The sequence below is a fragment of the Malaclemys terrapin genome, chromosome 7 (assembly GCF_027887155.1).
Source record: "Malaclemys terrapin pileata isolate rMalTer1 chromosome 7, rMalTer1.hap1, whole genome shotgun sequence".
NCBI classification, from domain to species: Eukaryota; Metazoa; Chordata; order Testudines; family Emydidae; genus Malaclemys; species Malaclemys terrapin.
This window is the reverse complement of record NC_071511.1, coordinates 15468656-15494481: the sequence shown is the minus strand read 5'-3', so window position 1 is coordinate 15494481 and position 25826 is coordinate 15468656. Positions and strand designations below refer to the sequence as shown.

Here is a 25826-nt window from a genome sequence, read left to right as displayed (position 1 = left end):
TTTTTTAAAAAGGTGGTGTACAAGCAGGTGGGGAGGTAACTCGAGAAAATGATTGTTGCTTTGATACAAGAGAAAGAAACAGAGGGACATTTATTCCGCGCACCACTCGATTTATGGTTTATATTAAGCTCTTATACAGCTCTTTTCATCAGTAGGTCTCACAATGCTTTACAAAGGAGGTTTCATTATCTTTATTTTACAGAGGAGGAAAATAAGGCTCAGAGACTTGCCTGAGGTCACTCAGCCGGCTAGTAGCAGAACAGCTCTTCTGATTCGTAGCCCATTGCTCTAGCTGCTTGGCCACAAGATAAGGTGTTACACAACTCTGAATGCAAGGAAATGTCACTCATTGCTCAGCTGTCACAGAGGAAAGGTCTGTCTGAGTATCGAGGTATTTATAACGTCGTCTCATGCAAAGCCAAAGGTGGATTGTTGGCCTATAACCTCAATATAAATATACTGTTTATTACTGGGATGAGCCTTGCTTCAGGTGTGAGGCCCAAGGCTCAGGTGATCCCACCTGTACATAGTTTGGAAATGAAACTAAGAAGGGGGAAATGTAGGCTGATCATCAAGGGAAACTTCCTGACCATGAGATGTATTACTTTCTGGACTAGCTTCTCAAGGGAAAAGCACATGGGGCTATTAAAAGTAGACAATGGACTAATGGATCCATCCCTGGGCCAGATTCTCTACTGTGATGATGCACAAAGGATCTGGATGCTAGCCCTAACTGTCCAGCAGATAATTAGCCTTGTGAAGAGGAACTCTCCATTGGCATAAACCAAGCAGAGGCAGTTACTGCACCAGCCACCATTGCATACATAAGAGGGGGTGGTAGAGTTGACTTATACTCCAACAATCCTTCCGTGAGCTAAGGTCTCTTAGGCTGCTCCAACTGAGGGTAGAGCTAGTGACCAGCTCCCTGATGCTGCACCCCTTCACCTTGTACCACATTACAGATATGAACATTCTGGGCCAAAAGCCTCAGCTGTGTAAATCTGCCTAGCTCCACTGCAGTCATGGTAGTGAAAGCAATGGAGCTGCACCAATCAAAGATCTGAACCCCACACCGTGTGAACACCGTTCTTGTAGGAACATGCCTAATATCTGAGGCTGCCCATGAAACCATTCCCTCTGGGGAACCATCTTTAGGAGGAAGTTTCTAATCTCTGATTCTTTGTGGCATATAGCCTACCAGCAGGTTCTCAGTAACTTTGTGTGCCTAGTTCTTCTTTTACAGTGGGCAGTCTTCCCAGGAAGCAAGGAGCCCCACCACACCATTTTGAACAATCCATTTTTTGGTGCAGAATTGCACCTTAAGGCTAAAATCTACTTTCACGGCAAATGATTATTCCTCCATTTATACAACTCTCTTCTCCTTGGCTAAATCAACTGAGAATAGAGGCCATCTCACTGACATTCTGGGTTCTTTTTGCTGCATAGGCTGTGTCAGCACAGTGACATCGGATCTTGCTGTGTACTTACATACACAAAGAGCAGCCATATACTTTCAGTCTGATTAATTTTTATTCTAGATTCATAAAAACAATAAAAGAAGAAAGAACAAAATGAAAGTCTCGGAGACAACATAGCGTGGATCTGCTTTAGACCAGACTGCCTCAATTCTCCTCACAAACTTGATCCACCAAGGTACTTCTATGGCCCTAATCGCCATAGTTTCTGAGCCCCTCTCACTCATTACTAGTTTTCATTTTTCCCCAGGCTCCCATGAGATAGCAAAATGCTATCTTCATTTTACAGATAAGGAATAGGGTAGATAAAGAACTCATCCAAGGTCACACAGGAAGCCTGTAACAGAAATGGGAATTGAACCTGTGCATTGGAATCACTTGGGTTGTAAACAAGAACACAGTTTGATCCATTATTCCTTGTTATCACAGGCTGCAAGGTAGACCCACCTATTCATAACTGCATGTGCACCTGTATGTACCTCACATGGGTGCACAGTTACTCTCTAATTACTGTGGTGGCTTGTGCAATCATAGTATTAGCACACTCCATTGCCTAGTTATTCATTGAGTTGGTTGCCTGCATGTGCAACTACTAAGATGTGGCCTGCGAAGTAGAATGATAGTTTTGGAAACACCTGGGCCACATTATTTTGTGTGGCTATTTATTTATTTAGATTGGAGTCTTAAACAAATTCCATCCTAAGGGGGCCCATCCGGAGCTCTGAATGCCTTCAGCATACATTTTAAACCACAAGCACATAGAAGGTACAAAATAAAAATCATCCTTAGCAGCAGCATTTCTTCTCCCACTCAGCCACACATCAGCTGATCACCAGGCATGTGACTCAGCTTAAAACCCCACCACCACACTTTCCCACCAGACACACCCTACTTTATTAGTCTTTAACATAAAGGTACTAGTTAAACTGAATGTTTCCCTTCGAGTATACTTCATATAAACAACAGCAGCCTAATCCCAATACCAGAGCCACTTCCCTGTGCCTCGGCTAGTAACTCCCATCAGCAGTTCCTGATTTCCCTCTTGCCAGCTTGTAATTATGTCTTCCTTATGGGGAATGGTGAGGGGGGAGTTTCTAGGCATCTGCCAGAATTTGTCTCTATAACTCTCCTTCCACAACATGTAGTGACCCCATCTTACAGGAGGAATATATACAGCCTGGAACCTGTGCAACAAATTAAACAGCAGACTAATTAGTACTTAGCTTTCCGAGTTAGGAAGGTTCATTTGGCTGATCTGCTCCAATCAAATACATATCTGGTCAGTCCACTCTATCCATGCGACATTGATTAGCTACAAGGGAAAGGGGAGATTAGGCAGATCTAAATCTTTCTCATAGTTTCTTCAGCTGAAGTCTCTAGCCTGACCCACCCTTCACCCCAGGATAGTAGGGGGCAGTCCAGAAGTCTGATGAAAGAGAAAGGAAGTAAGAGGCATGAGGCAGTGTTAAGACAGCATTTAATTTGCATGAGATAAGCACCTTCCTTTCAGAGCATGTAGCAACTAGAAATCAAGAGTAATTGGCGTAAGTAAGGAGACTGTGTCTTTTGCTACCCAAGGCATAATGCGGCTGTTTGATGGGATCAAAACAAGCCCAGCTCTACTGTTCACAAATATTGCCGGCTGGAGTAACCATGTTCTACATCCTATTTCTCCGAAGGGAGGAAGGAAGGAGGGACACATGAAGACAAAAACAGCAATAAATGACCCACACTTTTCCTGTAACCCGTCTGGCCTTACTAACAGGAACTGCAATTTTAGACTGAAAATAAGACAAGATGCCTCTTTAACTGTTGCAGAGGGGTGTTTCTAACAAAATTTCACCCTTTTTAGCCCTGTTTTTATAGGCAGTGAGGCACTGCAGAAAAGCATATGGCTCTGCAACTGTGTGTTAGAGAGACAAGGTGGATGAGCTTGTTACACAGAGCTCTTCTTCAGGTCTGGGGGGAAGACGAAGAAGAGCTCTCTGTAAGCTTTTTTCTCTCAACAACAGTAGCTGGTCCAATAAAAGATCCCTTCCTCCCCCGCCATGTATCTCTAATATCCTGGGACCAACAGAGCTACAACAACTCTGCACATCAGTGTGTTATCAGGGGAACTGGACTTGTCAGGGGATTTGAAATAGGATCCACTGAGCCTTTCAGCCCTTGATCACTAGTTCAGAGGTGGTTCAGGTCCATAGTGACTGAATATGTTGGAAGGACATAACGAGTGGGGTCCCGCAGGGATCGGTTCTGGGTCTGGTTCTGTTCAATATCTTCATCAATGATTTAGATAATGGCATAGAGAGTACACTTATAAAGTTTGCGGACGATACCAAGCTGGGAGGGCTTGCAAGTGCTTTGGAGAATAGGATTAAAATTCGAAATGATCTGGACAAACTGGAGAAATGGTCTGAAGTATATAGAATGAAATTCAATAAGGACAAATGCAAAGTACTCCACTTAGGAAGGAACAATCAGTTGCACATGTACAAAATGGGAAACGACTGCCTAGGAAGGAGTACTGTGGAAAGGAGCACTGGGGGTCAGAATGGATCACAAGCTAAATATGAGTCAACAGTGTAACACTGTTGTAAAAAAAGCAAACATCATTCTGGGATGTATTAGCAGGAGTATTGTAAGCAAGACACGAGAAGTAATTCTTCCGCTCTACTCCGCACTGAATAGGCCTCATCTGGAGTATTGTGTCCAGTTCTGGGCACCACGTTTCAGGAAAGTTGTGGACAAATGGAGAAAGTCCAGAGAAGAGGAACAAAAATAATTAAAGGTCTAGAAAACGTGACCTATGAGGGAAGATTGAAAAAATTGGGTTTGTTTAGTCTGGAGAAGAGAAGACTGAGAGTGGACATGATAACAGTTTTCAAGTACAGAAAGGTTGTTACAAGGAGGAGGGAGAAAAATTGTTCTTCTTAATCTCTGAGGATAGGACAAGAAGCAATGGGCTTAAATTGCAGCAAGAGCAGTTTAGGTTGGACATTAGAAAAAAACTTCCTAATTGTCAGAGTGGTTAAGCCCTGGAATAAATTGCCTAGGGAGGTGATGGAATCTCTATCATTAGGGATTTTTAAGAGCAGATTGGACAAACACCTGTCAGGGATGGTCTAGCTAATACTTAGTCCTGCCTTGAGTGCAGGGGACTGGACTAGATGACCTCTCAAGATCCCTTCCAATTCTATGATTCTATGTTTGCCTGTTTAATAGCCTGTATGCACTCAGCAGGTGGCCTCAGTTCAGTTCCTGCTGAACAAGTGTCTATATCATCAAAGCTGCTTGTGCAGTTGGCACCAATGCTATCCGTTCTAACCAGGTCCATGACTGAACTGGCATGAGGACTTGAACTACTCTCTCATTCTCAGAGGTCCCTCCAGAACAAGTTTGAGACACGTTGCTGAAGAATGGTTGAGGAAGCACCTGCTGTATAGAGGGGAATTAATTCTGGGGATAGAGAAGATGAATTCTGGCTCCAGAGCTGTCACTTGAGGGTTTTCCTACGCTCTTTATTTTTCATCTTTAAAAAAAAAAAAACCCACCTGCTATCAAGAAAATTTCAGGGTGGTCACAGATGGTGTGTGAGTGGAGGGGAGGATAGGATGTCTTCAGAACTAGAAGGCAGAGCAGAACTAGTGATGTGGGCATGACCCCTGTCAGTGCTGCTCAGTAGATGGTTCCGGGACCATCCATGTTCTCTCTTGTGAGCCCAGGACAGAGGGAAAATGCTGTGCAGACGATGGGGGGTCTGGAGATTGAATAATCCCTGCTTGGTTCTCTCTTAAGAAATGATCCACGGGATAAAAGAATTGGCAAATCACTGACCTATATGCTTCCGAAGTATTATGCGTGATGCTCTGCCTACAGCACCACCTTGAATTTAAATCCCTTCATTCATTCTGGGTGTAACTGCCAAGCACTCAGCCCTGTGTATGTCACTCCACCTTGATTTAAAACTGCTTCAACTTGTGCTGGGAGTGGTTTCCAAGCATTCAGCTCACCCATATCTTATCCATGCTGGCTTCCCTTATGGGCTGCACCCAATGCAGGTCCAGAGCGCAAATGCACACCCAAACAAGAAACTTGTTAGTCCTCCCCATTCCCACCGGGCTTGTCTGGAATTGGGGTGGAGAATGAGTCAGGAGTGCTGTAAAGGAAAGTGAAATGGATCCACCCTGAGTGTAAGATAGGTGCAGGGGCAGATTGGTAGCGTTGGATCAGATTCAGGGGTCGGCATAAGTCTTTAATCTTTGCAAAGCCCTAAAGACTCCCTCCCTTTCACCCTGTCTCACATGCACACACACATGGCATGACTAACCATCTTTGTGTGGGGATGGCAGACACTCCAGAAACTCCCTGATGGCTTTGATTTGCAAAATAAAACAATAAGGCTGCTGTCTGTTCCTTACACGTGAGAAGCTTCCTGTAGGGCGAGCACAACTGCTGCAAGCTGTCTCCGGATGCTAAGAGTGGTCTGGGGTCACACTCCAAGCCATCTAAGTGATTGCTGAGTATTTCCTTTCTGATTTTCAGCTCACATGGTCACACTGTTAAGCACCTGGTGACTTATTTTGGTAGAGTGAGGACTAAAGCAACCGCACTTCCCACTTTGTTTCTTACTCCACGTTGGCAGCATGAGTTGCCATGAAGTCACTATTTATTATTACTTGTATTTGCTAAGCACTGATGTTGTGCTTGGCACATGTAATTTAGTTACCAGAATTTCCAGTGGCTTTGCCACTTATTCACCAATGGCCAGTCATCCTCTGACGGAAGCCTTGGGAGGTCTGTGGTAAGAAGGTCTGGGGGTAAGAAGGCTGAACACCTCTGTTCTTCCAACTACACTCAATAACATCTGAATAAGACCACCTAATTCAGTAGCTCCTGACTGGTGGTTGGCGGCCCCCAAAAGTAGTTAATTGGTTACGGTTGGAGAAGATGCCACGATCATGCCTTCCTTTCCTCTTTCCAATCTTCTGCTGAGGTGCTTTTGCTCAGCCACTTACAACTGACCTTACTCAGATGCCAAGAGTATCCCATAAACCACTGTGCCTGTTCCTGTAGATATTCCTTTGAAGTGCTGAGGAACCCCCTGCACCTCCTATGCATTGCCACCACTCAGCGCAAAGAATTCAGGGGAGCATGGATAAAGGCTGAGAAGCCGTGACCTAGTTTTGGTTTCATTGCTCTGGTCTCAGACTGTTAGGAGACAAGGATGTGGTTTAGTGGTCAGAGCAGAGGAGAGCGAGTGAAAAAAATCCTTTGGTCTGATCCCGACTCTACAGTCATTCTTCCTGTGCCTAATGGGGAACTACACAGGGGGAAATCCTGCCATGTCTTCCACAGTGTGCTGATGAAGAAGAGGAAGAGGGCACAGGCGGTCTTGATCATGGCTGTGTGGCGTGCCCCACTCTGGAGCAGGCTAATGGCAGAGTAGAACACAGGCTACGCCCTTCCACGGGCGGTGTAATGTGTACACTACTCCTGTGCAGCTCCAAACAGCCTCCTGTGAGGGTCTTTGCTGGCTTCGTACACAATTGTCACTCAATTCTGACTGCTGGGGAAGACTGGTTTAGACACAAAAATGCTCCCTCAGCATCATTTAAGCATTAGAGATGGTGCAATGTCACAGGCGGGACTTCAGCAAACACAATGAAAATGCCCTGTTAGATCAGAAATAGAAGGTTCAGAGCAGGATTAGGCCTGGGTTTAGGTTGACTTTCAGTGGCATAATCCTATGCAAAAGGTTTCCAAGATGGAAATCTTTCAGGTTGGTTTGCATGGAAGAAAAAAATCTCTATCTCTTTATAACCTTTTCAGTAAAATATTTTTCAATTAGAAATTTCCCCAGGTGAGGCATTAGACTGCAAGTGGTATCAGGCATCCAAATGATTTTGCTGTTTATGGGCTGGTTGGTATTGCCTGATGGCTACTGGCTGTAGTAATCTTAGGAGTTTATAGTCATCTTCCTTCTAACCTACTTCTGAATCTGCAAAAAAGAGCCAACTCACCTTCATGTCTTTTAAAATACCTTTGACTTAGGCAGGCCTAGGTTCTGCTTCTTTGTATACGGCAGGTATGGTTGGTTGTTCTCTAGAGTGTTGCTCTAGCTGGAAAACCCCTCTGTGGTTAATGCCTCACCAGCAAATAACAACCCTGGCTTGTAATTGTCACATGTCAAAAGTCTTTGGGTTCAGTCTGAACAAATGCACTGCTGACCACTAAAAGTCCTTTTGCAATTCCAAGCCTGAGGTTTTGTTTCCCCCTCTCCCTTTCCCAAGGCAGTCAGCTCTTTCCCACCCTGTGATTAACTCTGCCCACTCAGGGAGGCCCATGTTGTAGACCACATCCTCCCAGCCAAGGAGGAATAGGCAGGCCTCCCTTTGGGGCCTCATTGTTGAGCAAGATTAGGCACTCCCTTCTCCTCCTCCTCCTCCTCCTCAGGGACTGGGTGTGCTGAGTCCACAGCACTCTCTTGGCCAGGAACAAGAAACTAGAGGTCTGATTCTCCTCTCACTTACACCAGTGGGCAGTCCTCACCCTGTGTATCTCAGGGTAGCTCCACTGACTTCTCTGGAGGTCATTTTTTGTGATTTACACCAGTTTGAGAGAAGAAGCAGGCCCTAGGACTCCAGCTTGCCTCACATATGGCAGGGCAGAGCATAGTGCGCAGGAAGGAGAAAGACACAGTCCTGCAGCACAGCTGCCATCTGTCCCTCCGTGCCAGCCACACCCACGTTCGAATGTGTGCATTGGGAGGGGAGGCGGCCAGGCAGAAGCAGGGTGGTGGTAGAGAACAGTCACTCGGCACAGCAGCTATTCATAACCCTGAGGCAAATTTCTGCTTAGGTTAACACTGCTCACTGTAGCATTAACTCTCTCTCTCGGTGGCTTTTCCCACCCTCAGAGAAGGAAGCAAAGCACTGACCTGATTGGGAAGCCAACAGCAGCACTGCAGTGAGCCATCTGTGCTGCCACAAGACTGGGCAGGTCTCCACACAGAAGTACTCTGGCGCATAGGTTTGGGGTTACCTTTCCTGTGGATCTTTGGGCTCCATGCAGTTGGACCTGACCTAACCCTCTGCTCTTGCTAGACCACTGCCAATCCCTTCCATAAGGGGTGGGGAGACAGGAGACAATACAGACCCTATACCATCAGGCTGGTGCAATTTGTGATGTACCCATCCTACTTTCTGTGGGTTTCTGGGGTGGGGAGGGGGAGAATTTCCCCCAAAGTGACTATTCTCCTTCCTGTAACGTGTTGAACATTTCCAGACCTCTCCAAAGATATAAATGCCATCAGGTGTGTCTTTCAGCAAGCACACTGAGTGTGTAAACGCAGGTCGAAGCCCAGCTGCTCTAGCCCTCAGAGATATAGAGCTGGATTTGTAATTAAAGCCCAGGGTCGGGAGTCAGGAGAGAGGGGTTTTGGTTCTGCCTGACTTCCTCTAGGACCACTTAGGCCCACATGTTAAAAGGTCATCATTAATTTTGGGTGTGTTTATTTTTGTGATGCCTAAAATAAGACCCCTGCTCTGGCGTGATTTTCAAAGCTGCTGAGTACCTGCAATTCCCCTCTGAGTCCATGAGCGTGTCAGGTGCTCAGCACATCTGAAAATCATGCCTCAAATTGGGCATCCAAAAAATAGAGCACCCCGCCCCCAGCAGGAGTGACCACTTCTGAAAACGTTGGCCGCAGCCTCGCTATCTGCAAAAGGTCAATAATAATTGTGAGGCTTAGGTTCATTTGTGAGGCACTCTGTTTTGATAAAGAAATGCGTTTGTTTATTTCACTTCCTTCTAGGGATTCCCGTGGTGCTCATCGCCATAGTAACTGAGTGGCTCATACTGAGTGGCTCCATTTTCTGGATGCCCAGTGTGAGGCATGATTCTCAGATGTGCTGAGCCCCTAAAGCTCTGATTGACTCAGTGTGGAATTGCACGGATAGTTTTGACCTCACACATAACCTAGGGGTAGTGAGTGGAAGCCTGCGGGCTTGTCTTCACGAACAGCGTTACAGTGGCGCTGTAGTGCTTTAGTGAGGACATTCTTACACAGACGAGAGAGCTTCTCCTATCGGTGTAGTTCATCCACCTCCCCAAGAGGCGGTAGCTATGTCAGTGGGAGAAGCTCTCCCATCGACACAGCGCTGTCTACACAGGAGGTTAGGTTGGTATAATTGTGTCATTCAGGCGTGTGGATTTTTCACACCCCTGAGTGACATAGTTATATTGATATAGGGCTGTAGGGTAGACCTGGTCTGATTCTCGACTGCCTTCAACCTCTGTGCAAAGTGGATGTGAAATGCTACCATTCTGAGCTGGTAGCAGTTTGCTCTGGTGCGAACATGAAGTGCAAGGCAGCAAAGCCCCAAGCAGGCCCTCAGAAGCACTAGCAGTTACATTGGTTATGAAACATCTCATCTCATGGAAGCTGAGTACCCAGCAGCTGCATTTGTTTGAAAGGGTTCGCGGGGGAATCACAGTCTCAGTAACTAATACGTGAGGTGGAATTCCCTTACCTCTCTGAGCAGAGCATGCTGCCCTCTTTCCGAGATGCATTTCAAGAGCGCCCTCGGCTCCCTAGAGACAGGAACAGTGTAATATTAGACTGTGTGACAGGGCTCCTTGCTCAAATTACCACCAAACCTCCCCTGACGCAGTTAAGCTCTTTTCAGTGCTGCTGTACCACTGCCCAATAGTCACTTCTTCTCTTGTTGTCCTAATGAAACAACATTCTGCAGCTAATAAGGTACCCATTGTTGTCATTAGATTCAGACATGATTTTAAGGGTTAAGTAGTTTTCACTTTTAGAATGGCAGTTCTCTCCTAATGGGTCCAGATTCCCCAAAGTGCTCTCAGCAGCAGGGCCAGTGCAACCCATTAGGCAACCTAGGTGGTCGCCTAGGGCACTAACATTTGGGGGGCAGCGACCACGGCGGCCAGATCTGTCGGGGGCAGCATTTCGGGGGCAGGACCTTCTGCCGCCTCTGTCGGGGGCGGCATTTCGGGGGCGGAACCTTCCACCGCCTCTGTCGGGGGCGGCATTTCGGGGCAGGACCTTCCACCGCCTAGGGCAGCAAAAAAGCTGACGGTGCTCCTGCCCAGCAGTTGTCTTAGGCACCGTGCGAGGAGATCTTCAAACTTTTCCTGCAGTGGTTTAACTCAGGCATTTAGTAGCATTTTATACCCACTTTGCTCTGGTACAAGAGGTAGGGCAGGAGCCTGATTCCCCATGGCCTTTAGGTAATCAGTGAAAAGTGGGGGGCAAAATGCTACCATTCTGATATGATCCTTTGCACAGGTGCAAATATTTACACAAGAGGATAGATCCTCCACTGTGCTGAGCTCAGGTACAGTGTGTGTGTGTGTGTGTGTGTGTGTGTGTGTGTGAGAGAGAGAGAGAGACAGACAGACAGACAGACAAGACAGACAGTCAGTCACTGCTCTTTGATTCTCAGCTGCCTGGCCCTAATATAAGGGACCTCAGGGACTTTCAATCAGTGGGCAACTGTCTGAAGTGGAGACTTGTTCTGCCCTGCCCCTGTGTTTCAGCTTTTGACATCAGGCAGTGCAGTTCTGTTACAGGAGGAGATCTAGGAGGCAAAGGAGCTGCCTCTGCCAGCTTTATGCCAGTAGAGGTTCCCCCTGCTTCTTTTGGGGCAATCTCCAGCTATTATATTTGTTAGGCCAAAGACTCTGGCACAGGGTGCAAAGTAACAGAGAATCAGGGATCACAGCTTCCCTGGGCCTCATTCTGCTCATCTCACATACCAGTGAAAATCAGGAGTAACTCCCCTGAAGTAAATGAACGTTTGCTGTTATCACTTTGGTGTGATAGGAGAATCAGGCCTATTGTATCCCAGAAAAGAGGACACTGTGGCATGGCTGAGGCCAATAAGAGCTCTCCCAAGGGCATTATCTTAGAAAGCTGCTCTTTGGAGTCACAGTGATTCGAGGGGAAATCTTGGAAACAGTCATCTTGGTAAGTTTCCATTTGAGTTACCACAAAGACCAGTTTTTCCATGATAGATTGTTTCAGTTCCCGAGCAGAACCCAGAGGGGTCACCGCCTTCTCTCTTCACCGTACTTCCTGAAAGAAGTCCTTGAGTCATCCTGGCTTCAGCCAGATGAAGGGTTACAGTCAGAGGCCCTGGAGACAAACAATGAGAGCTGGCCTGGCTGCTGAAGTACATGGAGAGATCTCACTAACATGAAAGGAAGAATCCAGACAGTTCAGGCTAGACGTGACTTTTTCAGCAGTCTCCTGTGTACTAAATACTCCATACGTTGAGACTGCAAGGCGGTCTGCACTGAAATCATTCTACTTGGATTGTGGTTCGAATGCTTGTTTGATTATGGGTGAAATTCAACTCCAGCTTTAGGAAAATCACAAATCTTCCCCCTTCTGTTCCCCCCGGAAGATTCTCCTAGACTGTTAATTCTGGTCAAGATTTTCAACACTTAGGAGCTTCAAATTAGGCTCTTACATTTATATTTAGGGTCTTGAATAAGTTACTTGGATTTCAAATGTGCTGAAGTCAGTGGGTCTTGCTGGATGGATGCTCAGCACTTTTGGAAATTTGCCCACTTATTTATCCATCTAGGATCTGTCAAAGTGCTGTTACATATGCCTGTGGGTCACATCTAATACCAAATGACACTAATTTCACAATTACTTATATATTTTATACAATAATCACCTATGATGAGTGTCATTGTGGACCATTTATAGTACTCTAAATCAATATCTTAAGTAAAAGTAGACTGTCCCATTGCAAAACAATGTAGCAATTTGAAAACATCTTTAATATAAACACAATCTAATTAAGGATTAGATGTCTAGAATAAAAGAGCTAAATCTTTTTAAAGATTCTCAGATACATGTTAGCATCACGTACATTCTCAGACCAAAGTGCTAATAGCAGTCACTGATACGACAAGGTAACCTAAGCACATCTGGATTCTCCGTAACAAGGATACATAATATTTCGGCTCTCACCATCATCAGTCACTTTCAAACTAGAACAAATCTTTCTTTGTCTATATTTGGCACTCTACCAGAGCCAATGATAATTAAGTTTAAACCCTTGAACTTAGTAAAGTAGATGGTTGCAAGATCTTCAACAATGTCATATGCTGAGGCCCATTCCTAGAGGAAAGGCAAAATTGGATTGCACAGGGAATAGTATTTATTCACTGTAGTTAATAAGGCCACAAATACTAGGCATTCTTTTTGTCACCATTTTTGCATGGAGCTGTTGTTTGGCATATGATAAAATATAATAAGGCCACAAATACTAGGCATTCTTTTTGTCACCATTTTTGCATGGAGCTGTTGTTTGGCATATGATAAAAGGTCAGGTTATGCTTCATTTACTGAATAATAAAATGGGAAGTGATGGTCAGGGAAGGTTGATCAAATTCGTGGTATTAAACCTTTCCCAGCAACCCAAATTCTGCAAGATTTAGGGCCTGAGTCTCCAGTGTTTTTCACCAAAGGCAGTCATTTTTCTCAGTGCAAAGTGAGTGGATTCTGATATGGTAGCCTGCTACACCCATTTTGCAGAGGTGTGTGTGATTTCAAAAAGTCCAGGGCAAACAAACAATCCTCAAACTGTTCCAAATGATCCAGAAGTTCAATAGATTCTGGAGGAAAAGATAGACAGACCAGCTCTAACATTAACAAGGCCATATCATAAGACTCTCAGCAGCCTAGATCCTGGACAGAATGTTAGTTCACCAAGCTGATTACACAGGTTATGCTGCTTTGGTTATAAATTCAAAAAGCTGCAATAACTTTTTTAGGAAAATACTTGTAGCTACTTATGACAAAGTAGCCCTAAAGGCCTTGCTTTTCCATCAGCCAGCCTGTGCTGCTAGGTCCTTACTAGCTTGCCTCCTTTTGCAATTCCTTTTTTAATAAAGCAGATATCTGCAAGTACTTTCCAAACACACTGTTATGTGTCAGACTTTCCAAATGTATTGTGTCTACGTGTACTAACTGGCTCTGTGGAGTGACAGGAAGCAAAATGCACCCAAGAAAAGAAACAAAAACAAAAAGAACTAGTTCTCTTTGTTTTCTTAAAAGACAAACAGGAATGTAGTGCCCCTAAAAAGTGCTGGCTTGACAGCCATAAAGACTAAAAGGCTGAATTAACCCACAGAACAGGTACTGGGTAGACAGCTGCAGTACAAGCTTCCTCTCTCTACTCTAGTCAACGTGCTTCAACCCTGAGGTCTAAGCGTGACGGGGTTGGTCAGTCTCTACACCTGTTTGGGGATTTTACTCAGGCAGTTGCCTGTCACTGAGAATTACTCAGGCACTATGGTAAGAAGTGTGATTAAAACAACTACAGAGTGAGATTAGCTCACCAAAGCTGGCCTGTGCTGAAGGTATAAAACACAGGTAGGCTGGTAAGAGATTTCTTGGCTCCAGTCACGACATGAGTCAGGGTTACAAAAAGTTAATATCCTGTGTCATGTGGCTGGGGGTCCACTGGCTCCCACAGCTAGTTACATGGCCTGGGACCAACAAACTAATTTCACGTAAGTCACTCAACAGCCCAGAAATGGTGACAGTTTTCTGTCACAACTGATCAGGGCCAGAATTGAACTGGCAGTATATAATAAAAGGTCTTACACACACTCATACCTATTTCCAGGGCATTCCTCTCCCACCCCAGACGGTTAAAGTTAGAATAGCCCATCAAGAGTCTTAAGGTGAAAAAGGCTTGCTGCATGACCTACCATTCTTTCCACAATGAAACAGCTAAAGCAGAAACAGCAATTATCTGGTTCAGTCTAGTGCTGCTGGCCTGGAACATGCCATGACAACGTGCTTCTTGTTTCAAAGCCTCTTTTGTACTAGGACACAGTTCAAGGGATCTTGCAATGCCTTGCATTTGTAAACACATGCAGCGACACGCTTTACAGATGAAAGAGAGGACAAAGCAGAAGGGCACTGCAGTGTCCATGCCACAGCCTGTGCGGAAAGAGAAATCCCCCTACCCCAGTGTAAGAGAGAGACAGAGATGCTGATTCTAGGGACAAGGGGCTTGTTTACTATTCAACGTGCATATTCCTGAAAAGTCACAGCAGATTTAAAAAAAACCTGAATTCTAAGAAATCGCAGCAAAAAAATGTGCATTGTTGCAGATTATTTTAGGCTGTGGCCCATGCACAATGCGAAGGATAAGCAGCTCCCAGAGTACATGCCTCTAAAAACCATCCAGTCCCAGAAGCTTTCCAAACAGGTGGTGAAAAGCTAAAATTATGAGGGTCTCTCAATTATCCCAGCTTGCTCTGGGTTGGAATACATCTCCTTTTCAGGAAGATGACTGGTTTACCTTTACAAAAGGGTTAGGATAAAATGTTACCAGGACATTATAAAATTCTACACAATTTGCTTCTTTTTTAACACCAAAAAGATAATCCTACAGTTATATTTATCAAAGCTGGTTCTGTATTTCTGCAGGGTCCTTCTAACACTTTAATCCTGGCTTCTTCCCTGCATTCACTTTTCATGCACTCTGATTTTATTTGATTTTTTTTTTAAATCCTTGTTCATGTCTTTCTGCACTTCGAGGAGTTTGCTTGGGAAGCCCTATTTATGGGTTGAAATGCTGCTGAAAGAGTTATTGCTGTGTTATTCAGCTGCTGTGCCAAGCCTGCATGAGGATCGGGTTTCTACTGAAAGGGTGCCAGGCACGTCTGTTTCCAGGAACCAGCAGCCGTATTTAGCCTCAGGCTGCACATGAAAGACTGCAGTCGGAAACGTGACATTGTGTCAACATTTGAGGCAGGTCAGAGCTGGGTGAGACCATGAAAACAAGTCAGGGGAACTCAACACACCCTGTCTGAACAGTGTGAGTGCAGAGACTTGAGCAAAGCACCCCGTCACAGTCTGGTAGCCTCAGCTGCAATATCCCCTTGATTGCTCTAGGCTTTTCTTCCATTAAGGTAGGGTTTGGGGTTTTTTTTAAATGGAAATGAAACATGGTGAAATGTCTGCTCCTATCCTCCGGGCATCTTGGATGAATGATGCAGCAAAGTGAAGGATGCAGCGCATACAGGAGCTTCAAGGCAATCTAGCTTATACATTAGAATTGTAAGTTACATAACACTTTTCACATTCACAGGGTCTCCAAGCACTTGATAAACATCAGCCACGCTCAACACCACTTTTCTGAGGGAGGTCAGTATTATCACCTCCATTTTACAGACGGAGAAACGGGCACAGCTGAAGTGACTTGCCCAAGATCATATAGAAAATCAGTGGCAGGGACAGGAACTGAAGCCAGGAGACCTACCTCTAAGTCACCATTGTTATTATTATAAGAGTAGTGCCCAGAGGCCCAGGTCAGGACCATGGCCCCATTGTACTAGATGCTTTACCTCCATAGAGGCAGACATAATCCCTGCCCTGATGTGCTTACAGTCTAAGGACTATCCACTAGGCCCCACTCTTGCACCTTTCACCACCAATGGAATGTCACCCCCTCAGTTTTGCTTTTTTGGCTTTGACCTGTACCAGGAGGGAAACTTCCCCACAACAGCCCTGTCCTTGCTATGAAAGGGCATATCCTGCACCTATGTTTATACTCATTGTGTCCCTGTTTGCTGCAGAGAAAGTCTCTGTGGGTCCTGCTACCAGCAAAGGGTAAAGAAGGTGGGAAAGGCTAAGCTCAAAGTGACAGCCTTGCAAATAAACTGTAATTCTGCCAACAACTTGAAGTGTTGAGAATTTAGTATATTGAGGGTCAAACAGTGGTCCCATTGAAATCTGTAGAAATTTTGACAGTGACTACAATAGGAGCAGGATTTGTTTCTAAAATAAATAAATATGGTGGAGAGTGTGAGTTCCCCAGATAGATAAGGTGGCTCCGCCGTAATTTACCTGACTGTTCATCTTTGGGGCCTGTACGGCTCGGGGCCCATTTGGGGATGCTGCGCGATAGGGTTGTTACACACTACCCCAGTTTGGGGCCTTCACAAATCTACCAGCCTTCTTGGTCCTCCTGCATGATAAGCACCTTAAAAATACAACATAACTGTCATTCAGTCATGAATGTCAATGCACCAGTTCCCCATTTACACACACATTCATTTCAGAGTAAATTATTAAAGGTTTCCTACAACAGTGAATGGCATGGCATTCCAAAAACCCATTAGAGAAATTGGGCCGGCTCATCCACCAGTGTAAATGGACCTAGCACTGTTGATTATGTCAGCTGATGGGCTAGCCCCGTTTCCAGTGTTCACAAAGCAATTAAAGAGAGACAATAAATGATCTAGCCCAGGGTCCCATACTCTACATTAGTATATGTACTTACCTCCTTTCAGCCACCCCTTCCCCTCCCCCCCACTAGAACAAACCTTTAGTGCAAAGCCCATCTGCTTTCTTCAACAGTTTGCCTTTGGGAAAGGTTTGGGGTCATCTTCATTTTGCAAAAAAACCAAAACTTGTATATTATTTATTACCCGTGGCTGATGTGCCATGAGATGTAAACAAAAGGTGCATGTTTTAAATAAATTCAACTGCCAAGACTTACTTGATGGTATTAGAAAATATTCATCAGATTTTTCAGCATTAGCTACAAAGCTAGTTCAAACAACAATGAAACACTTGGCAGAATTAAGCGGGTGTCTCCTCCTTCCGGGGTTCAGATCCAGCCTGGGCCGTAGGCAAAGGAGGGCCGAGGTTATGGGTGTAGCAGCCACAATCCAAGCGTAGGCAGCCTTGGGTGAGATTTGAGCAGCCAGCCAGAATCCCTCCATAGCACACCAGCAGATACACCCAACTAATATGCTGGGGCATGCACCACAACATGAGGGAGGGACATGGAAAATGGGCAGGGTTAGCTCCCAAGCCAGCACACGTGTATACGGCCCTTACCATGACCAAGGGACCCACCCTACACTCATTTAAGTCAAAGGGAATTTTGCCATTGACGTCCAACAGCAGCAGGATCAGTCCCCAAGTGAGCAACTAGCACTTACCAAAAAGAGCAGCTGCCTGCCATATATGCTACATGAATAGCCCAGACACTAAAAGCTATAGAGGCTCACACCAATACTACCGAGCGCTTTTGTTTTTAACATAGGGGTCCCTTGGAGCATTAGCTTGGCCATCATGGGAAATCCCTACAGCAAAACTCCTGGTGAAGTACAAACACCAGAGTGTGACTCTCCTTCCTCTCCTGGCTTGCTATATTCTAATGAGGCTTAAGGTCCCCTACAAAGGAGTTGTTTAAAATTGGGGCTATGCCCTTTTTTGGCTTCTTGACAATAGATAAAGGTCCAAGGAGCGGTGGGGTTTTCTTGTTTAGCTTAGAAATATCACACGTGTCAAGTCTGGCCTGCCCTGGTTTTGCTGGAGGACTTCTGGTATGTCTCAGAGAGGTTTGTTGTGATATCCCACACACTAATTGAAGGGGGTGTTGAATCTTTAACAGGATCATCCTTCTCTCATGTGGTTGTTAAGGCCTAGAGCACCCCTTTCCAGCAGAAAAACCCATGTGAGGGGACTTGAGGTGAGAAATCTCCTTGAGGATCCCCTTGCAGAGATTCTGCCTTGCATCATTCCATTGAGATGGTGGGGTTTCCCTCCTGTGGAAAAGACCACAGGGCCTGCCCCCAAACCTGATTAACTCCCTAGGGATCTGCAGAGGCCTAGAGACATCTGCATGTAGGCCTAGTGCCTCCACAGTGGCTTTAGCCCATCCCACCAGTAGGTCCCCACCCCAGTAATTCTCTGGCCTAGCAGCTCCATTGGGTGCCCCACTGGCTACAGCTACTCCTGGGATACCAGAGGATGGAGGATAGAAAATAAAGCCCCAGACTGAATTATTTCTATTGGGTTGAAGGGAAACCTATACCCATCCTCTGCCCACACTCCTGTCCCAGACAGTCCTCACCAAAGGCCGACACAATCTTTCCTTCAATGCAGACCGGAGAGATTCCTACACTGCGTCCAGGAGAGGGGCAAGGGGATCTGGAGATGTCTGAGGACGTGTTTCAGATGGAAGGGGGAGATTCACGCACAAGATCCCCTTTGCCTGGATCTTCAATGAAGATGTGGCCCTTAGCACTAGAGTTAAACAGGTGTTGAGAAAAGATTAACAAAAAGTTTTAAGCAGTCTGACTAAATATCCCTTCTCAATTGCTCAGGTTTCATACTCTGGCTCTTGTGATTACAAAAGCTCTCTAGGTTCCATAGAATCTTGCTAGAGTAGACAAGACCTGAATTTCTAATGGAATAACAAGCACAGGAATCCTCTTTCTTCGCCCACTTTTTTTTTTTTAAATATATAAAACCCAAAGCTTTTCAGACTTTCTAGCTACATCACAAAGAAACAAACCTAAATGAAGTGAAGGTACAAACCCAACATAGTCTCCCATTCTTTAAAGCTGAAAAGGTCAAGAGGTACAAATAAAATGCAATAAATTAAACAAAAAATACCACACTACAATAATAATTTTTGGATGACTTTGGGCATTTATTCCATCAAGGCTGTACCAGGGATAACTAAGACCGTGATTCTGCAACTTCTTTCCCACAGGCAGAGTGCTAAGCCCACATGGCATGCCATTTTGGTTGCTGGATTAGGTCACATGGAACGACATTGATCAAATATTTCAAAGAACAAGAGGCAAAGCCTTATCTTCCACAGGAAAATAATTATTTTATTAAGTATTTTAAAAACAACTACTTAACATTTACTCAAGATAAAAATATTTACAATACTCCACCTTTGAGAAGGCTCCAAAATATAAACACTGTATCCCTTCCTAGAGAACAAAACAAAACAAAACAAAATCTCTTCAAAAAACAAAACCCCCAAATCAGGAATACATTCATATTTCTCACTTCTTTATGCTCAAGTAGTTATACAAATAATAGACCTCTGAAACGTTTTAACTTTTTAATATATTTATATAATATATATATTTTATATATACATATATATTTATAACAAGATTTTACAAATAAAGGCAACAACTGTATACCAAAAAAACCAACAATAATAAAATAAACATGAGAACACAATCTGCAATCAAGCACAGTGCATCTTAACAACTGGTGCAATGGTAGAATGAAATGAGCATCTATGTGACATTTACTCTGGAAACAATTTCTCAAAATTAATACGGAAAAAAAACTGACTGCTTTTTGCAGTTAGTTTCTTTTAAAGCCTAATTGGACACAGTGTTCATCACTGAAGCAACTACTGAATCTGTGGTGCACAGGCCCAAATAGTTCTAAGATTTATTAATAGGGAAATTTTCACAAATTCTAACTCTATTTAAAATAGAAATTTGGACTAGGCTTTTCGGAGGATCCTAAGAGATTTGGCCACGCAAATCCCACTGGGATTAGGTTCCTTTGGGGAAAAAAAAAAAAAATTTGAATTCTCAAAGGCACTCAAGGGGGCCAATTCAGTGGGTGCAACTCTGTTGACTTCAATTGAATTTCACCCTGTTACCAGATATCTGGATTTGGCTCAGAAGTGAAACAGTCAGTTGCTGGCTGTGCCCCCATTAATGGGGCTTTTTAACCATTTTGCTTTCAGATACACTAGACCCAGAGACACCTGTACAGTAGCAGTAAAAGAGAGGTCTAGAGTTAGGTGCAACAAGCAAAGGGATCCATGGGGATATTTTCTCTTCCCCTGCCCCAACTAGCAGCTTGAGTTATAGAAAGGGATGCATGTTAATTTATTAATTAGAAGTACACCATGTAAAGCTTTTAAGCAGCATCTACATTTTATTCATTTTGTTTTTTAAACATTCAGTAGAGGTGTGGAGAGAAACTTGTCTTCACTCTCCCTGAACCACTGACTGTGCGTTACCAACCAGTGATTCCTACTCTGAATCGTTTTAGTGGGACTAACACCAATGCTTCAACTGCTGTGCATGCACGTATCATTTCAAATACTGGCAACTGGGTGGGGTAACAAATCTGGCGGTGGGCCATTGCTTTGAAAAGCCCTCATCAGAAGTACCATATTTTTATATTCACAGACCCTAACACCTAAATCTGCCTAATGGAATATTTTTCACAGCTTTGAAATATAATCCTCACTGACTAAGTCAGCTGTTGCTCTGTAGATGGGGAGGGTAAAGGGTAAAGCACAAAGAAAACCTTTTTTTTTTTTTTTTTTCTCCTTTTAAACTCCCCCGAATGGCTAACCTGGGTGCATCCTTCATCCTTTCCCACGCTATCTGACAAGTCAGAGAAAAGTGGATTTTGCTTCCTACTCTCAATGAACCTTTATCCCCACACCTCAGTCCAGCCGGTATATAAGACTGAAAGAGCCTCAAACTTAAAAAAAAGAAAAGAAAAAGAAAACGGTCACACTGTGCTTAGTCTTTGGTTTCCAAGTTCAAAGGAGGAATCTGCTTCAAAGCTTGAAGCAGAGCTGAGGAGTCGATAGGGGAATGGACTGGTAGTGGAGAAGGAAGTCTCTGAGGCATCAGGAGAGATGGAGAGATTTTATCTGGGTTCATTAGCCCTGAAAGTGCTGCAGCAGAGGCTGGGAGACTTGGGTACAAGACAGGCATGGAAGCCGGGTACCAACACTTCTCCAGCATAGGCAGATAGGCAGTTGCGGATGGTGGGATCAAATAAAAAGGCAGGCACAAAGGAGGCTGGTGAGGGTGAGGGCCCAAAAAACTACTTGAAGAGCCAATCAGATCACTGCTAAAATGGCCTTCGTCTTCTGAAGTTTCCATTCTGGTCCTTTTGGCTGGTGGGTCCTCAGTCTCTTGCTTAATAGAGCTTATTCTCTCTTGCATGGTATAGTTGAGTCCCGTATCCTTTGGAAAATACTGTTGATCAGCGTTTGAATCACTTTTCTCCAGCTCTCCTCCATACCCACTGTCTGTGTCTGTGTCGCTCCCGCTCTGCTCTCCACTGGAGTGTGCAAAAGTCCTCTGTATAACAGGCACACAGTTCTTGCCATAACCCTCAGCAGTTTTGGGCAAAGAGCCAGACTTCTCCTTCAAGTCCACCGTTTTCAGGGGCGCATCTCCAGCTTTTCGGCTGGCTCCGCCCTGGAGAACCTCAGAGGCCATTCGGTGCAGATGACTGACCAGCTGAGAAGATTTCAGATCCCTGGTGTTCTCATGCTTTCCCAGGTATTGCAGCACTTCCTTGGCACACATCTGGAAACCAGATCGAAACATTTCCTGGCTGGTATCAAGGTTTCTCGATGATAAGTCACCTGAGGGAACATTAACAGAAATAAATTAAAAATTAACAGAGAGCTAAATAGTTTTATTAATATCATTAAGGTGCACTGGGGAAAGGAAGAAATTTTATCTCCATATTACGTATCTGTTACAAAACAGCTAGACAAAGTGAATTCTACTACAATACGGTCACTTTAAACACCCATTTTTACAACCTCCCTCTAACAGTGAGTCTTTAAATATGTTTTTGATCCTATACTCATTATACGTGGCAACCACAACAGACACTAGAGTTTAGGGAGAAAATTGCAAAAGGCAGCACAGCGAATCAACCCTGGTATCTCCTCAGAAAGACATCAGTTCCAATGTCATCTTGCAAATCTGGCTCCTCTGCAGCTAATGAAAGTTAGGTACAAGGGACCCAATTTATCCCTCATTAGCTGCATACACCAAGGGGGATTAGGTCTAAAGTTCGGGACGTGACATTGGGTTTGGCTGTGTAATTCTACTGCATAATTAGTGACTGTTAAAGCTGTAGCAGCCTTTCTAGAAAAGCTGGTTTTAGCCTGCCAGACTCAAGTAAGTGTCACAAAGACAGGGGAAGGAGGAAACAGATGTAAAACACTGTGGGCCCTTAGACAGTCCCGGGCTGCAAAGCGTGCACTAACTGGCTTATGGAGAAACCAAAAAGGGCATGTAAAAGAGATGTTTTCATATATTAAGGGAGAAAAAAGTCAGGACCTGATCCAAACCCCATTGAAGTCAATGGAAAGACTCCCATTGGCTTTGGATCAGGCCCTCACAGTAAAACTGTACTATAAAATAAAACAACTAGAATCAGGTTGAATTTAAAACTATATTAAATTAACAGCTAGTTATAAATTAACTAAATAGAGGGATGAAAGGCATCTTTTTCATAAATCCACATGCACATAAAGCAGGGTGTGCATGCTAAATAAAAATTAAAAAAGACAAACTTACCTTCCCACCTCCCAAACTAAGTGCCATAAGTAGCCAGTATTCAAAGATATTGAAAGTAAGATCACAAGACATTCTAGGGTTCTCACATGATACAAACATGACTTGAATACTCACCAGCTTGTAAACCATTCTGTAAAGCAATTATTTTCTGTTGCTGCTGCTCAATGAGATTAGTTAGTGCTTTCACATGCTTCAAGGTAAGTTCAAGAACCACCGCCTTCTCCAAGTGACCTAAAGTCTGGAAACAAATGGCCAGGTTAGTACTTATCCTAGAGCTGGCCACGCTTCAAGGAATCTTAAAAATTTTCTAATTCATTGTGAAATGAAAAAAGAAAAAACAGTTGCAATTTGGGGAACAGGGTTAAAAATTGTGTCTTTATTCAATGAAATCACTCTGATTGATTTTGAGCAAAAATCTTAACATTTGGAGTCTGATCCACATATTATGTAAACTAAAAAAAATTTTAAAGGGAAGGTTGCAGAGAAGGATACAGTTACATCCTATGGGTATTTTAGGACCAACTGCATAGCTCTCAGACAAGTATTCCATTTTATCTGTTCTGCTGCCCCTGCTGGCATTATGACCTTAACACAGGGGAAGCCAGTCAAAGGGTTTCTTTTGAACGGTGACAGAAGAGGGGAGTCCTGCAGGATGTCAGCCAAAGTGGCTTTCCCCATAAACTTCTGCAGGGATTTTTTTCTTTTAATTTTAATCAAGCACCTAAGCCTTTATTCTTTTTAAAACAAGGCACCTCACACACACTAGAGAAACAAAAGTTGTGGTCCTTAACATCAGTCGCAAAACAAGAACACAGAGAATCCTTTCAAATACCCAAAACAGGTAGCATGGAAACAAACTCTAAAAGGACTTGACTTTCATTAAGTTAGGGATCAACTTATAAATGGAATCCAGTAAAACTTCAGAAAGAGCAACATGGAACTTTTTCAGTGGCTCAAATGGAAAAACCCAAATCCCTCACATTCACATCAAGCCCACAATAATCACTTTTACATGAAGTTTCATTTTAACATTGCAGCAGTTCAATTCATATCACCCTATCACCACCAAATATATACACTGTTTAAAAATTTACAGTATCTGGAAGGAAATCCATTAGTAATAGACTGATCAAAGTGGCAAACCTGCCCAAATCGCAGCCTTTTCCACTTTGATGTGCAGTGCTCAGAGGAAACCTCTAGATGGCACATCTACCTGCACAGAAATCCATTAACCAACACACATCCCCAAAACGAAAAGGAGTTTGGATATTAGCCAGATTTTCACTTACTGTAAGTTTGAGATGTTCTGGTAAGAGATCTTTCAGTTGGGCGATGCACTCATTAATCCTATCACGTCTCTTCTTCTCTATCAGTCTGTGGGGCAATTTATAGGTCTCCTGGAAGCCAAAGGAAAGGAGAAAATCAGACAAGACACAAGATGACTTCTAGTACCATGGATAGACACATAGGTAAAAGGTGATCTAGAAGTAAAACTAGATCTCATGCTTTTGGGTACCCAAAAAGTATTATGTGTAGCAGCTACTAACTGACTGATTTTCTGTCATAAGAATTATTAAATTAATGCAAAAATATAGTCCCCTCCCACCTTCTGAGCCTCAAATTCGGGGACAAGAGGTACAAGTGCAACAGTCTCAGAGCAAAAAAACTCCAACAACTTTGATTCAAACTGTCTGATGTTAAAACAACCCCTCCTAAACCCCACAGCAAATTTTATAACGGTTAAAGCTTAGTTGAGCTTTATGCAAAAGCAGATTTAAACCAAATCAGAACAGACACAAACGCATACAACTTTTCAAATGGACAGGTGGTAACTAAGAATGCAAAGGTTCCGCAATTCCTCCATTTACCTTATTGTCTTCACTTTTTTTTAACCCTCTCCTGGGCTTGTACACTTGATACATGTGAGAAAAGGCCAGCCTGCACAAATGACATAAAAACGCGATGGGTTATTATTCTTTCCTGCACCCCGGGAGACACAAATGCGCCTGACAACGCTCCCAGCAGGCACAGGGGGAAGGATCCGAAGCTCAAGTCAAAGCCAGCGGCCAGACTGCGCCCGTGGGTTTGCTGGGGAGGGCACTGGGCGCTCTGGCCCCGAGAAACGCACCACTGAGGCGGCATCTTACCCGGGCATCTCGTTGCTCTCCAGCGCAGGCAGCTTGCCCAGGCAGGCGGGAGGGGGCTGGGCGCTGGGGATCATTTCCATTGCAGCTTGGGAGGCTGTGCAGGGGGGGGGGCTCTGCTGAAACTTAGCCTCGCCGAAAGCAGCGAAATCGGTCAGCGCCGGGTGCGCGGCGAGCTCCTCGGAGAACCCCGCGGCTCTGGGCACCGCTGGCGTCGGGACCGGCTCCGGGGCTGCAGACGGCTCAGGGCGCGCTGCTCATCTCCGCGCGGCCGGGGCAGGGCGCGAGCTGAGGAGTCGCTGGGAGGCGGCAGGCTGGGTTAAATGGGAGCGAGTGGGTGGCTGGCGCTACGTGTTCTACCCTGTGACTCCCGGCACGTCTGGCGGTGCTGGGGAGGGAGCGCCCTGCCTCCCCCCATCACATGAGCCTCACGTGTTGGACAACGCTCTGGCCTCCCCCCCCGCCCCCCTCCTTCCTTCCTTCCCTTCCCCTCCCCTCCCCCCGCGGCTGCCAGCGGCTCCCAGCCACACACGGCAGGCGGCGGCTGCAGCCGGAACGTGATGGGGCGACACCTCCGCCCGGCCGGGCTCTCCCGCAGATGGCTGGCGCGTGTGCCCGGCAGAGAGCGCGGGGGGAGGGGGTGGCTCCCCTCACGCGCACCCGGGGGGGGGGGGGGAAGCTCCCCTCACGCGCACCCGGGGGGGGGGGGGGAAGCTCCCCTCACGCGCACCCGGGCTGCAACATCCCCAGCGGCGCGCGGACCTGGCCCGGGATGCCTCGGAGGAGCGGGCGAAGGGGGCTCGTGCGCCGCCACCGCGCTCTCCTGCCCGCCTCTGAGGGGGGGGGGGGTGTCAGTCCGGCGGGGCGGGACACCACCCCCGCCCCCCCTGCAGGGACCCTGCCTCTCCTTTCCCTCGCCCCGCGTTACACGGGCAGAGGCGTCGGGCGGGTTGCGTGGCCCAGCCCGGGGGAATTCACAGGTCGCTGCGACCGGGCGGCGGGGGCGTCTCTCCCGGGGGAG

General features: G+C 45.3%; 1 protein-coding gene across 1 annotated transcript; it reads right to left on the bottom strand.

The window, feature by feature from the left end:
- Positions 1 to 19146: 19146 nt before the first annotated feature.
- On the bottom strand, positions 19147 to 25206 carry BHLHE40 (basic helix-loop-helix family member e40). The gene is made up of 5 exons (XM_054034174.1): positions 24809 to 25206; positions 24530 to 24599; positions 23951 to 24058; positions 22776 to 22899; positions 19147 to 21712 (listed from the first exon to the last, which is right to left on the bottom strand). The coding sequence occupies exons 1-5, from the start codon at positions 24886 to 24888 to the stop codon at positions 20853 to 20855; spliced, it is 1242 nt and encodes a 413-aa protein (XP_053890149.1). The 5' UTR covers positions 24889 to 25206; the 3' UTR covers positions 19147 to 20852.
- Between the last annotated feature and the right edge of the window lie 620 nt (positions 25207 to 25826).

Excerpts from the sequence above, each read along its gene's own strand:
- BHLHE40 (XM_054034174.1), bottom strand. The coding sequence starts at position 24,888 with ATGGAAATGATCCCCAGCGCCCAGCCCCCTCCCGCCTGCCTGGGCAAG. Across the intron at positions 24,600-24,808 it reads GAGAGCAACGAGATGCCCGG|GCTGGCCTTTTCTCACATGT; the intron begins GTAAGATGCCGC and ends TCATTTGTGCAG. Across the intron at positions 22,900-23,950 it reads CAGAACATCTCAAACTTACA|ACTTTAGGTCACTTGGAGAA; the intron begins GTAAGTGAAAAT and ends ATTTGTTTCCAG.